Below are 13,019 nucleotides of genomic sequence, written 5' to 3'. Positions count from 1 at the left end.
GATTACATGCATGACACGTGAATACTTAAGGCACTCATAGAACAGATGGCCCCGCAACGCTGATACATGAGTTGGTACCCTGACGACCATACTGTTAAGATTTTGCACTCCAGAAGAGGCAAGTCCTGTGTCGCGGCTGTGCTAAGCTTGTGCAACATGTCACAGGATGCCTCACCAATAACCCTAATTCCACTAAAGGAAAGATCCTCATGGGACTGAGAGTTGACCTAGATACAACCTATATAAAGGGTGGTAAGAACCCTAGAAAGGTACGTCGTTTCTAAGACTGAGACTGTTTTACATATTTACTGTTTCTTAGCCCATTACTGACTTGATCGTCAGAGTACAATCAACAGGTAGGACCCCCTCTGTTTCAATGGATCCACTATCGACCACCCAATGGGAGAGCAGAAACCATCAGGAAATAGGTGAAGTCACCATCTGACTTTGAAATCAACGACGACCGAGTCAACCGGCGAGAACAGTTTTATTCTTTTTTATTTGAATCAGAAGAATATTTTTGTAACACGATACAAAAGAAATTATGAAATCAGAAATTATGAAATCCATTTTCCTTTTTATAAGAATAAAACTCATACCAATTTCAACAAACGTAATCGGTTTAAGTTTATAGATAATCTTACACCTTCACTTCTTTATTACAAATTAAAACATTCTACTTTTCCATTCAGCTTTTACAATAAAGGATTATTCTACTATGTGATATCAGGTACGTAGATCACATGATACATTTAACTATAGAAAAGACAAAGAACCGTAAATTTTATTTTATTGTCAATAACACAACATTTTCTTATATTCATTCTGATTCATACTTCCATGCATCTTTCTTCATTACCCGGACATAAAAGCCTTCAGGAAATTGTAACCCAAGATTTCGAACAATATTCCCTCCTTTGATGGGTCGCCACCTAGGTTTGAAGATTTCTTTTATCAGCAAAGATTTGAAGATGATGCATTAATGTTTTAATTTAAATTATTCACATGAAGATACACAATGAAGTTATATTACCTATACTTTGTAACCAAGTTATGAAGAAAAACAGCCATCTGAACCTTTGCAAAGTCTGCTCCAACACAAAATCTTATGCCTCCACCAAAACCCATTAAATGTTTGCTTGCGGGACTCATATCCATTCCCTACATAGAACAAGTTTTTTGTTAGAATTGCAGAGCATGCAAATATCAAATGTCACTGGAAAACTTTGCATAATTATATTAATGAGAGAAAAATAAAAATAAAAATATATTGGGTTTCTTTAAAAAATTAAAATTAATGTATGGATAAATTAATTTCTTGAAACTATTTCTATTTTTTTTCAAAATCTTATTTTTTTTAACTCATGTATATCATTTAATTTTAATTTAGATAGAGGGTTGATTTTTTTAATTGTAAAAATAGCTAGTTAATAGGGTACTTGAAAATAAAACAAATGAAGAACCTTAAAAAACTCTAAAACAAGAAAAGGTTAATTAGACTTACCACCCATCTGCTTGGGTTGAAGGAGAGAGGATCATCGTATATGGTCGGGTTCAAGTGTACAGCTGGGGGACACACCATTATTGCCCACCCTGCTGGTATGGTGTATCCTGCTTGTGTGTATTATTTATGAGCAGTGTTAGTTTCATTGAGTAAGGCTTCAGATTTTAGAAGGATTTGATATAATGAAGCAATCACATACCCCCATATTTAATCTCCTGTAGTGTCTTCCGAAATATTCCTGGAACTATGTTTGCCAACCTGATGGTTTCATTTATGACCTGCAAATAGTCATCAACTAAATAAGATGCACACACAGAATTAAATCAAACATAGATTCTCTGGTTAAAATATATGAAAAATGTTTTGTTGAGGATTGAAGCACCTGAAATGTAAAAGTCATTGATTTGTACTCATGCCATGTAAGTTCAGAGTTTGGATCTTCACGACCTTTCAGGATGCCTTCATGTTCTTCCTGCAAACCCATATGCCCAAAGAAATAATTAAAAATTGTTGTCCATGACTTATAAGAAGAAAACATATATTTAACGTACTTGTAATTTCTTCAGCACTGAGGGATGGTGAGATAGTTCTTTAATGGCATATGTGAGAGCCAAAGAAGTGGTTTCAAAGCTTGCAAAGAGTAGCGTAAACATGAGGTCCAAAGCCATCTCTTCATTGAGTGGTGTTCCCTCTTTTGAAAGTTCTTCCACTACATAATCAAAGAAATCGCTTACTTCTTTCCTAGGCTTTTCCCTTCTTTCCTTCAGCATGCTCTTCAGTGTCTTCATTGCCCTTTTCCTACCCTGTCAAAAGTGACACCTTCACTTTCATTCTCTTTAATTTTTAATTCTCAAAACATCGGACTGAGTAGGCAAATGTGGTTATCTACCACCAAATCAAAGTTACCCTATTTAAATATTCATAAATTTTATTGAGTGAATTAATACTTAACATGCACGTACACATGTCAATATCATATCCTACCTAAATATAAGCTAAACATCCGAGAAAAGGTTATTTTACATTATGGAGTTATTTTTATTATTATTTTTTTACCAAAATGGGGTCCGTTTAAAAAAATTACAAATTTAGACAAGTCGTGCTAATTTGGCACGACTTCATATGCACAAATCGTTCCAATTTGACACGACTCTTCCATGTCATACTAAAGTCGTGCCAACTTGACACGACTTCTGCCCTGTCATACTGAAATCGTGTCAACTTGGCACGACTTCTGTCCTGTCATACTGAAATCGTGTCAACTTAGCACGACTTCGGACACTCTTAGAAAATTATGTATCAAATTAATTTTTAACATTACATAACTTACTACCCAATATATAAACAATAAAATTTTTTTAAAAAATTATGACGTGGCAGAAGTCGTGCCAAGTTGACACGACTTCAGTATGACAGGACAAAAGTCGTGCCAAGTTGGCACGACTTCATTATGACATGGCAGAGTCGTGTCAAATTGGGACGATTTATGCATATGAAGTCGTGCCAAATTGACACGACTTGTCTAAATTTGTAATTTTTTTAATCGGACCCCATTTTGGTAAAAACAAAAAAAAAAATAACTCCATCATGATGAAAAATCCCAAGAAAATCAGTGTATATAGGACAACATAATTGCGTGAAGCAAGTTAAAGTAATGATAGTCATAAATGACTAGTGTTGGTGTGGATAATGGAGTTGCCTGCAAACATTTGTGATAAGCTGTTCCTGGAATGTTGAGAGGGAGCGAGATGAGTCCTTCCATAAATGAATTAAAGTTGTCCATTAAACTCTCTAAAGTCTCTTTCGAATCACAACTGAGAAGTTTTTTTGCAGTCAACTCAAATATCATCTGGAAATGAAGGACGAATCAGGAAATCAAAGGAAAAGGCTTCTAAATGAAAATAAAGAAAGTTAATTATGAGTTCTATAATTTGACCCTTTTTGTTGCATCGCATAACTCAAGAGTATCCTGACATGACCACTGCTGCAATGTTGTGCACGCTTTCTGTTCCACCTCTGAGAGCATCCTTTTGAGGCCTTCAGGACCAAACATATGGAGCACCATGTTCTTAACGTACTTGAACACAGAACCATGCAGGGAAGATAAATTTTGTCTCCCAAAAATCTTGTTTAGTGTATCTGGGTACCAGCTCTGGAACATTTCTCCTTCTTGTTGGAATATTAAGTTATTAAATTTCTGGTCAGTGGACACCACAGTTGGTCGTCCAGCAAAGCCTGTCTTGAAGATTGGTCCATACCTGAAAAGAAAAGAAACCAAGGAGCACAAATATTAAGTAATACATTCTCATGAAAAACTCATGAAAAACGAGAAGCTTGCATATATTATACCTCTCCACTTTCTGCTTTATGAATGGATGAATATCAGAAGAAGAGTAGGGGGTGAAAAACTTAAGGGATTCACCAAGAAGGGGCAAACCCATTGAACCAGGTGGGAGTTTTCCATTGCAACTAGGGTTTCTCCATCTATAAACCCAATGTGTTATGCCTATAAAAAACAATGTTGCAAGACATAGAACCCACATTTTTTCCCTTATTAAACAGACCAATGAACTCTTGATATACTAAAGAGAATATAATAGATTAAAGAGTTTGAATTATGAAGGAACTACACAATAAAACTGCTGAGACTCATGACATATTTAAGAGTTAACGAACATTTCAAGAATAAGATAAAATGTTGGCACTTATGTTATAGCAGAAGTTGCTTTATATAGGGCAGACACTTCTTCGAACCACGTAAAGGAGCAAGTACTTGTAAAGGAGCACTCCCTATCTCTGCTCATCAATCACCACAAACATCAAGATATTATTTTCAATTTTAATAAATATAATTTTGTACGATGAAAAAGTTAGGTCGAACGAACAGTTTGACAAATTTACGTCTTCATTAATAACCAATAAAGAACATAAATGTATATAAATGTTGTTTCCAATTTAGTAATAGTCTTCTCAACTTACTTAATATATAATTTCATACTAAATATAGCATGAAAAAGTAACATAAAGCCATCAGCACTAGATAAATTTATGCAAATAAATATAAAGAAAACTCTCTTATTAACTAGATGATAAATTTTTTAAAGTATTAATAAATTTATTATTATTAATACTAAAAATAATAATATTCTTAGACATATTAATAGTATTATTTATTTTAATTATTATTAGTATTATTGTATTTATAATTATTATTAATTTTAGTAATATTAACCTTATTATTATTATTTTAATTATAAATATTATTAATGTTATTATTATTAATAATATTAACATTATTTTTAATATTATTAGTTTTATTTATTTTTTATTATTAATATTATTACCAATAATATTATTATTATTATTATCACTATTTTTATTGTAATTATTATTATTTTTATAAATATTATAGAAATTATTATTAATTTTATTAATATTAATATTATTATTATTATTAAATTTATCGAGGAATTGTGTTCGCATTCAATTATTTGCAAAATTTATTGACGAATTATGTTCGTGCTTAATTACCAATGGATCGTATTAAAAAAAAAATAGTAACGGTGACATTTGGACACTAAATAGTGTCAACTAAGTCTTCATTATTATAAAAATTTAAATAAAGTGTGAGAAAAACATGAGTTATACTCACGCAAACTAAAAAAAAGGATTGCGTTGGTGAAACGGTCACCACTAAAAATATAAAAATAATAAAAATTTAAAGTTTTGAAGGTTAAGTCCACACTATAGATTTTAAAATTAAATTTTAATAAATAATAAAATTGTGAAGGTTTAGCCCACGCAAATAATTAATTTTTATTTATTTGAAAACTCTTTAGTTGTTAGGGTACGTGAATTTAAATCATTCACTAGTGCAAAATGTAGAAACAAGTAATGCTTACTAAGTGCGGCTTTACAAACAGACACACTCGTAAAAAACGCAGTGGCATTTTTTAAATTAAATTCATTTACAAATGCGGTTATTTGTAATAGCCGCACTCGTAAATGATGTGCTTTGATTTACGAGTGCGGTTATTTAATTTATAAATTTTATTAATAATAGAAACTACTTTTGATATCGATAATTTTTTAGTCTCTAAAATAGTATCTAATTTAGTCAATATAGTGACTAATTATTGTTGGTCTCTAAAATTAGTTTCTATTTAATTATTTTCTTGTAGTGCAACTATGCTTTATTGATCTCATTCAAAATTTATATAATAAAGATTTTGAAAAATAGAGTATATGATTGATAATGTATTAAAGAGTTTTTCGAATCATATATAAACTAGATTAAATCTATATGCACTTAAATGTTTAATTTAAGTTAATTTGGAAAGTCTTACTAATGTATTTCTGGCTAAATATGAGAATAGAAAGTATTGATAATTCAAAGATATTAGAAGATATAAATATTATACTAATTACTGATATCTAGAAAGAGTTTATAAATTCATTTTAGCAATATAAATACGCATACAAGTTAATATCTAGAGTTTCCACACTCAACGTCTGATTAAGAAATCAATGAAGCTGATAAATGAGATTGGTGCAATCAAGCATTAAAGTATCATTCAGTGTTTGCTTATAAGAAGAACACACAACATATTTATTCTGAAAGCAATCATGTGTGAAAGACGTATTTAGAGACTTATATCAGAACATTCCTAATTAAACTAAAACAAAATCAATATGAAGAAGTGAAGAATGTAATTCAAGTTTTTTCATATATATATATCAACATTTAGATGAATCATAAGTATAGAAACAATTCAAGAGTGCATTGGTGCAAATATCAAATGAAGATGACACAAAGAAACAACGTGACAAGAGACATGATTGAAGAATCAATTGTACGCATTAAAGGGTTAACATTCACATCAATGATCTGAAAGAAATAATTCAAATTGTTTCATATGCTCAAAGACGCGTAGAATATAATCAAAGCATAAAGTGTCATATTCAGTGTTTGGCGTGAAAAAGATTATGAACAATACCCAATGATGAAGGATATGATATCAGATACTCAATATCACAATATTGAAGTATCAACGTTCACATTCAGAACTAAAGAAGAAACAATTCAAACTACAATTAAAGTCCAAAATGCAGAAGAATTCATTAGAGCAAACAATTTCTATATTCATTGTCTAACGACTATGTGAACAAAGAGAAGAATCAAAGCCTCAACAGTCATAATTTGAAGCCTATATAAAGAACTTGGGGGTAGAGAAGACTACACAACAACTATGCGAGAAAAATCTTACAAAGTGAATTTACATTCTGAGTGTTTATAGTCTTTTTGAGAGAATATTTCTTAGTTGTTGTTTAGAGCATTCATATTTTGGGGAGTTAGCATTGTACTGTAAATCCTATAGTGTGTGGAGATAATCCTGTCAGCTTTCATTATTCCTCTTTGCTTGAGAGTCTTTCTAACTTGTTGAGAGATCTTGATCTCAGGAGGAGATTAAGACTGGTTGCCTAGAGAGGTGGAAAATACATTGCCTGGAGAGGTGGAGAATACTTTTCATGGAGAGGTGGAAAATACTTGCATGGAAAGGTGTTTAATACTTGTGTTAGTAAAGGTTCTTAAGTGGGTTGCTTAAGGGGACTGGCTACGCCCCTAGTGGTAGGGGTGAACCATTATAAAACTCTGCATACTTTTCTCTATCCCTTATCTTTTATAATTTGTGATTAGTCATGTTTTTTATAAAAGTGAATTGAGTTTAAGCTCCATTCACCCCTCCCCTTCTGGAGATAATTGTACCTACAAGTAGGCTACTTAAAATAAATGCAGCAAAAGAAATTAAGAACTTAAAGTTTTAGTGACACATTTAAACTTTAAAATACAAGAATTAGTCCAAATGTAAGTTAAAGCAATACTTCTCTCTTTGTGCCACTCTTAATTCAATGCTTGTAATTCAAATTAGTTTAAAGTGTCTTTCCCCCTTGATAGCACTTGTCAGTTTGAATTTAGCCTCAAGATTTTAGTAAGAGAATTGATTATGTCTCTTCAAGCTTTTAGCGCACCACACTAAAATGACATGCAATGATTATAAATATAAAAAAACATATAACAACAACTTTTAGTCGATTAAAATCAAGGAAAACTCAAGAACTAACTAAATTTCATACGGTATAACAACGAACAATGAAGAACCTATGCAGAAACTTATATTGTTGCAGGGTGCAAAAGGTAGTTAAAGATTGAAATTTTACACTGCAAAGGAAGTATTTGATTTCCTTGACTTACTTTTCCTTGAACTACATGAAAGTATGTCTAATATACAAACAATTTCCAATTAAAGATAATTTTAATGTTATTTTAATAAAAATAAATTGTTTATATTTTACATTAAAGGTGATGGAGAAAGAGTGGGCAAAATTCCCAAGGTTTAGCAAAGAGTATATAGATGGTCTTGAGTCAATTTTTTTTTTAGATTTTTCTTACACTAGAGGAAGACCTCAACCGTGAGATTTTATGTTCATGCGCTGATTGTAGAAACTGTGTTTGGGCGAGAAGACATGTGGTCTATGATCATTTAATAGCCAAGGGCTTCCTAAAAGGATATAATGTTTGGATTCACCATGGAGAAGAAATACCTTCGACTACCAAGAGTAATGATGATATGATAGATAATGAAGATTCACAAGATGATATTTATGGCTTATTGTATAACACACATAGAAATGTGGTAGAAGCAAAATATTAGCATAAAGTTATTTCCAAAGTATTGCGACACTTTCCAATGATTCTTAGACTTCAAAGACTATTTATGTGTTAAAAGACTGTTGAGTCAATGAGATGGCATGAAGAAGAACGATCGAAGGATGGGAAAATGAGACATCTCGCTGATGGTGAAGCTTGGAAGAATTTTGATAGTCTTCATGAAGATTTTTCTACTGATTCACGCAATGTAAGACTTGGTCTAGCAAGTGATGGATTTAATCCATTTAGGACCATGAGCATATCACATAGCACGTGGCCTGTGATGATGGTGGTGTACAACTTTCCACCTTGGTTGTGCATGAAACCTGAATATACAATGTTATCATTGTTGATTCCTGGACCACAATCACCAGTAAATGATATTGATGTGTACCTTCAACCGTTGATTCAGAAGCTAAAAGATTTATGGGAGTTTGGAGTAGAAACATATCATGCTTCAGAAAATGAAACATTTTTAATGTGTGTCGCTCTTCTATGGACTATTAGTGACTACCCTGGGTATGCGATGTTGTCAAGTTATCTTGTGCATATTGTAATTATGACACTGATTCATCCTACTTGAAACATAGCCATAAAATGTGCTATATGAACCATCGTGTCTTTTTACCAATGAGCCATCCTTGGAGATCTAATAAGAAGTCTTTTAATGGAAAAAAAAAATTGGATCTACACCACACATGTTAGAAGGGCCAGAAATCATTATTGTTGTTGTTGTTGTTGTTTCTGATTTTGTTGTTATTGTTGTTGTTTCTGATTTTGTTGTTGTTGTTGTTGTTTCTGTTTCTATTTCTATTTTCTTTTTCCAATTTTTGTTTTTGTTTCTGTTTAGAACTCTTGTTTAGTATACTGATAATTTTTCTTGTCTCAAAATATAGAGCATTAGTGAAAAAAATGCAAGGAATAGGCAAACACAAAAGTATATGCACCGAATGGGACCAATAAACTTTATAAAGTTTGAGCTCAATTGGTATTATTTTAATTGTTTCTCTCTCATAGTATAAATCTAGTTATATCATTATTTCTTGTAACTTAAAATTGCAAATCCTCACTGTTCTTACAAGGACCTAGAAACAAACTCCCTTTGCCTTCCACCCGTTGACCTCTCGGCCTTCGCTTCCGGACTCCCTTCTCGGCGTGATCTTTCGGCTTATTTGTTCTTGGTTTGTACTTGGTTCGAAAATCTTTCACGTTTTATTGAATTGCTTGACGGACACTTCCCGGTCAACTTTAATTTACTCCATTTTATCTTTCGGTTTTTGGTCTCGGCTTCCTCTCACAGATGGGTGTGCGTACCTGAAAGGTGCTCCGGTGCCAAAGTTAGATTCAGTTTTACAAGATATTAGAATGAATTCACCCTTACTTACCTCTCAGGATGACCCTCTATTTATACTAGTCTTTTATTGGGCCCAGAAGTTATTTGGACCTTTTCTCTTTGTATTAAACATTTACTACACACACCTACATATTTGGGCCCAGTTTCATGGGCTTTTTCTTAATAATAATTTCCATTCTATTTTATCTCTTTCTTTTAATTCTCTCAATTGACCTTTTTTAGTTCACTTTTGGGTTGAACTCTCGGCTCAGTCTTCACATTGCTTTCGGTTGGCATCGACCTAATTGGACCTTTCGGTCCAATCTCTCGGCCCAATCAGTACACTAAGCCCCCCAGGCATAAGGAGATGTAAACGACGAAATGTCTATGAAAAAATGAAACTTCACCTCTCTTATATTTTGGGGGGAAAACAAATTTTGAAAGAAAAAAGACTTTAATGGTGTATTAATTGCGAAAAGACTTTTTCGTTTTGCGCGCTTCCTCTTGATTGTACTGTTTGACATGACAAGCTAGAAGTTTCCAACCATTGGATGTGACTAAATCTGATGGTTACAATGCCATGACTCTTCATATGTCACCACTCTTCCATCATTATAAATCTTCACCTCTATTCATCTTGTTACACAGTTTCTCCTCTCATTATATATTAAAGCTGAAGCAAATATTCACGGAAGGTATAATGTCTTCATCGAGTTCTATTTCCGTTTCTTCTGAGTTTACGGGATTTTCGAGCACGAGTAATGAATCTACTGGGAGAGTGATTGAGACCAATAAGAATGCCAACTCCGCTTTGTCACCTGAAACGATCTCGTGTATGAATTCATCAAGCAAAGATGTCGTAGATGTTGAAGCCGAGGAAAGAGAAGAAATAGCCGAACAAAGATTAAGCCTTCGGCTCGGGTACGAATGGGTTAATCCGAAAGTTCGAGAATATTTCTCTCGGTACCAATTTACCTCAACCCTTCGCAATTTCCTTTCTCAAATTTATGTGTATTCTCCTGATGCCACTGAGGAAATCATTTCTTTTCGGCAAACTTGTGCCATTGATAATGTTTGCCATGGCCGTGAAGTCGACAAACACGAATTTTTTTATTTTTATGAATGTCTCTTTACTGATCTCCATATTCGGTTTCCTTTAAGTGAATTTCAGATGGGTGTCCTTCGTTTTCTTAACGTTGCTCCTACTCAACTTCACCCCAACGGTTGGGCTTATATGCAAGCTTTTAGCATTTTGTGTAAATACCTTTCTTTAACTCCGAGTCCGAAAACTTTTTTATATTACTATAGCTCTCGGCCCGGTAAGAAGCCTAGTTGGTTGTCCCTGATTAGTAAGACAAAAATTTGTTTTCTTTCTCCATTTACTTCTTCGTACAAAAACTTCAAAGGAGGTTTCTTTAAAATTCTCATTGAGGAAACCGGGAGAAAGTATTTCTTTGAAGGTGATATTCCAAAATTCCCTTTCTACTGGACCCGTGCTCCTGTGAAATTCAACTCTTGTTCTTATTATTCCATGACTATCGAAGAGAAGCATGTTATTGCGGTTCTAGGTCACTTCTCCCATAAGATTCCAACTCGTGCTCTGCTTCGGCTATACGTTTCTCATAAACCCCAAAAAGATTTCATGGGTATGTGATTTTTTCGGATTCTCTCTTTTAGTAATAATAGAATTTTAACTTTGCTGAATCTTTTGGTGATATTCAGGTTTAATGGCGGCAACGAAGCCGAAGGATCGTGCTTATTTTTCTAAGTTGTTTAACCAAGCTGGAGGCTCAACTCCTCGTCTTGAGAAAGAAATTCCAGAAACAGAAAATGAAGTTGTTGAGCCTGCCTCTCGCTTAGAGGTTGAAATTGCCAGGAAACGAGACAAAAGTAATAGAAGGTCACACTCTTCTAAGAAACATCGTCATGGTTCCGGGAGTTCTTCTCAATCTCTCTTTGAAACAATATTTACGTCGTCCACACATTTTTCAGATTTTGTTGACTGCAATCTTGATTCCTCTGCTCGGGATATGTTCAAAGTTGTTTCTGTTCCTTCTCTAGCTGATTCGATGTTTGAACTAACTAGCCGTGCTTTTCTGATTAGTAAAGCGATAAGGGAAGAAACTAAGAACCATATTGCTTCTGCTGAGTTTGAGAAATTGAAAAGAGAAGCAGCCGAATCAAATGAAAAAATCATATTACTAAATTCTCAAATTGATGAACTTTCTTTGGTTAATATCCGACAAGAAACTGAGAAAGAAAAATTGAAGAGTGAAAATGTTGAGCTCTCGGCCCAAAAGTTGACACTTAACTCGGAGAATCAGCAATTGAAGGAAGATGTTGCTAAACTTACTGCTGCGAAGAAAATTGATGTTGAAGGCATTTCTCACTTGGAAGCAGAAGTGAATAAGTTAAAGTTGAGAGTTGATCAAGCTGAAAGTTTTGTTATCCAACAACACCAGTTGGGTTTTGAGAAAGCTCTCCAACAGGCCGAATACTTTTACAAGATCCCTTTAGATGCCGGGAACTTTGATGTTAGCAAAGACTTCTATAAGGGCGAATTAATTCCGGTTGGTGACATTCCTTATGACAGATCTCCAGAATATGAAAGGGAAAATGAAAGGAATGATAATGGGAATGACGACGCCGAATAGTATTTAGTTATTTGTTTTTGTAACAGCTCCGAGTAAAAACTCTCGGATTTTTAGGACGTTTTGTCTTAGCCATTTAATGGTAATTTTCGATGTACGACATCAAATTATATATATAATATTTGATTTACTTCGCATCTATTTCACTTTATCAGTACGAGCTACCTACCACCTTAATTAATTTAATATGATAAATGTATTCTGCTTCACCTTTCATCATTAACCTTTTGACTTACTTTTCCTAGTTAAAATGAACGCATAACACTTTTTGATATTAATTCAACTTTTTGATACTAAGATGAAAACATATAACCTTTCGGCCTTAAGTTTTTCTAAGAAAAGATAAAGGCATCTCATATTTTCGATGTTTCGGCATTATTATTCAGTCTTATTTTTCGGTGTGCTTTCGGGAAGGTGTCATTGACCGAGAACTATACTATTCCCTGGAAAAAAGTTCTCGTTAAAGAACAAATAAACCGAAAGCGTCCAAGTCTGAAAGAATTATAAGTAAATATTCTCTCGAGAAGGATTTCACCTGGAGTGAAAGCATCCAAGACCGAAAGAATTATAAGTAAATATTCTCTCGGGAAGGATTTCACCTAGAGTGAAAGCATCCAAGACCGAAAGAATTATACGTAAATGTTCTCTCAGAAGGATTTCACCTGGAATGAAAGCATCCAAGTCCGAAAGAATTATAAGTAAATATTCTCTCGGGAAGGATTTCACCTGGAGTGAAAGCATCCAAGACCGAAAGAATTATACGTAAATGTTCTCTCGGAAGGATTTCACCTGGAGTGAAAGTATCCAAGACCGAAAGAATTA

General features: G+C 33.4%; 1 protein-coding gene across 2 annotated transcripts; it reads right to left on the bottom strand.

Annotated features, from left to right (window-relative positions):
- Positions 1–602: 602 nt before the first annotated feature.
- LOC137835014 (cytochrome P450 87A3-like) lies at positions 603–4,207 on the bottom strand. Of its 2 annotated transcripts, XM_068643304.1 has the most exons (9): positions 3,854–4,207; positions 3,441–3,762; positions 3,204–3,353; positions 2,056–2,307; positions 1,887–1,976; positions 1,704–1,782; positions 1,505–1,611; positions 1,034–1,161; positions 603–932 (listed from the first exon to the last, which is right to left on the bottom strand). In XM_068643304.1, the coding sequence occupies exons 1-9, from the start codon at positions 4,045–4,047 to the stop codon at positions 821–823; spliced, it is 1,434 nt and encodes a 477-aa protein (XP_068499405.1). In that variant the 5' UTR covers positions 4,048–4,207; the 3' UTR covers positions 603–820. The 2 variants fall into 2 exon arrangements, with proteins under 2 accessions (XP_068499405.1, XP_068499406.1); XM_068643305.1 differs by lacking the exon at positions 1,505–1,611.
- Positions 4,208–13,019: the final 8,812 nt, after the last annotated feature.

This window comes from Phaseolus vulgaris, chromosome 5 (genome assembly GCF_000499845.2).
Source record: "Phaseolus vulgaris cultivar G19833 chromosome 5, P. vulgaris v2.0, whole genome shotgun sequence".
In the NCBI taxonomy this organism is placed as follows: domain Eukaryota; kingdom Viridiplantae; phylum Streptophyta; class Magnoliopsida; order Fabales; family Fabaceae; genus Phaseolus; species Phaseolus vulgaris.
Note: the sequence above shows the minus strand (reverse complement) of the source record. Positions and strands in the feature narration are given on the sequence as shown.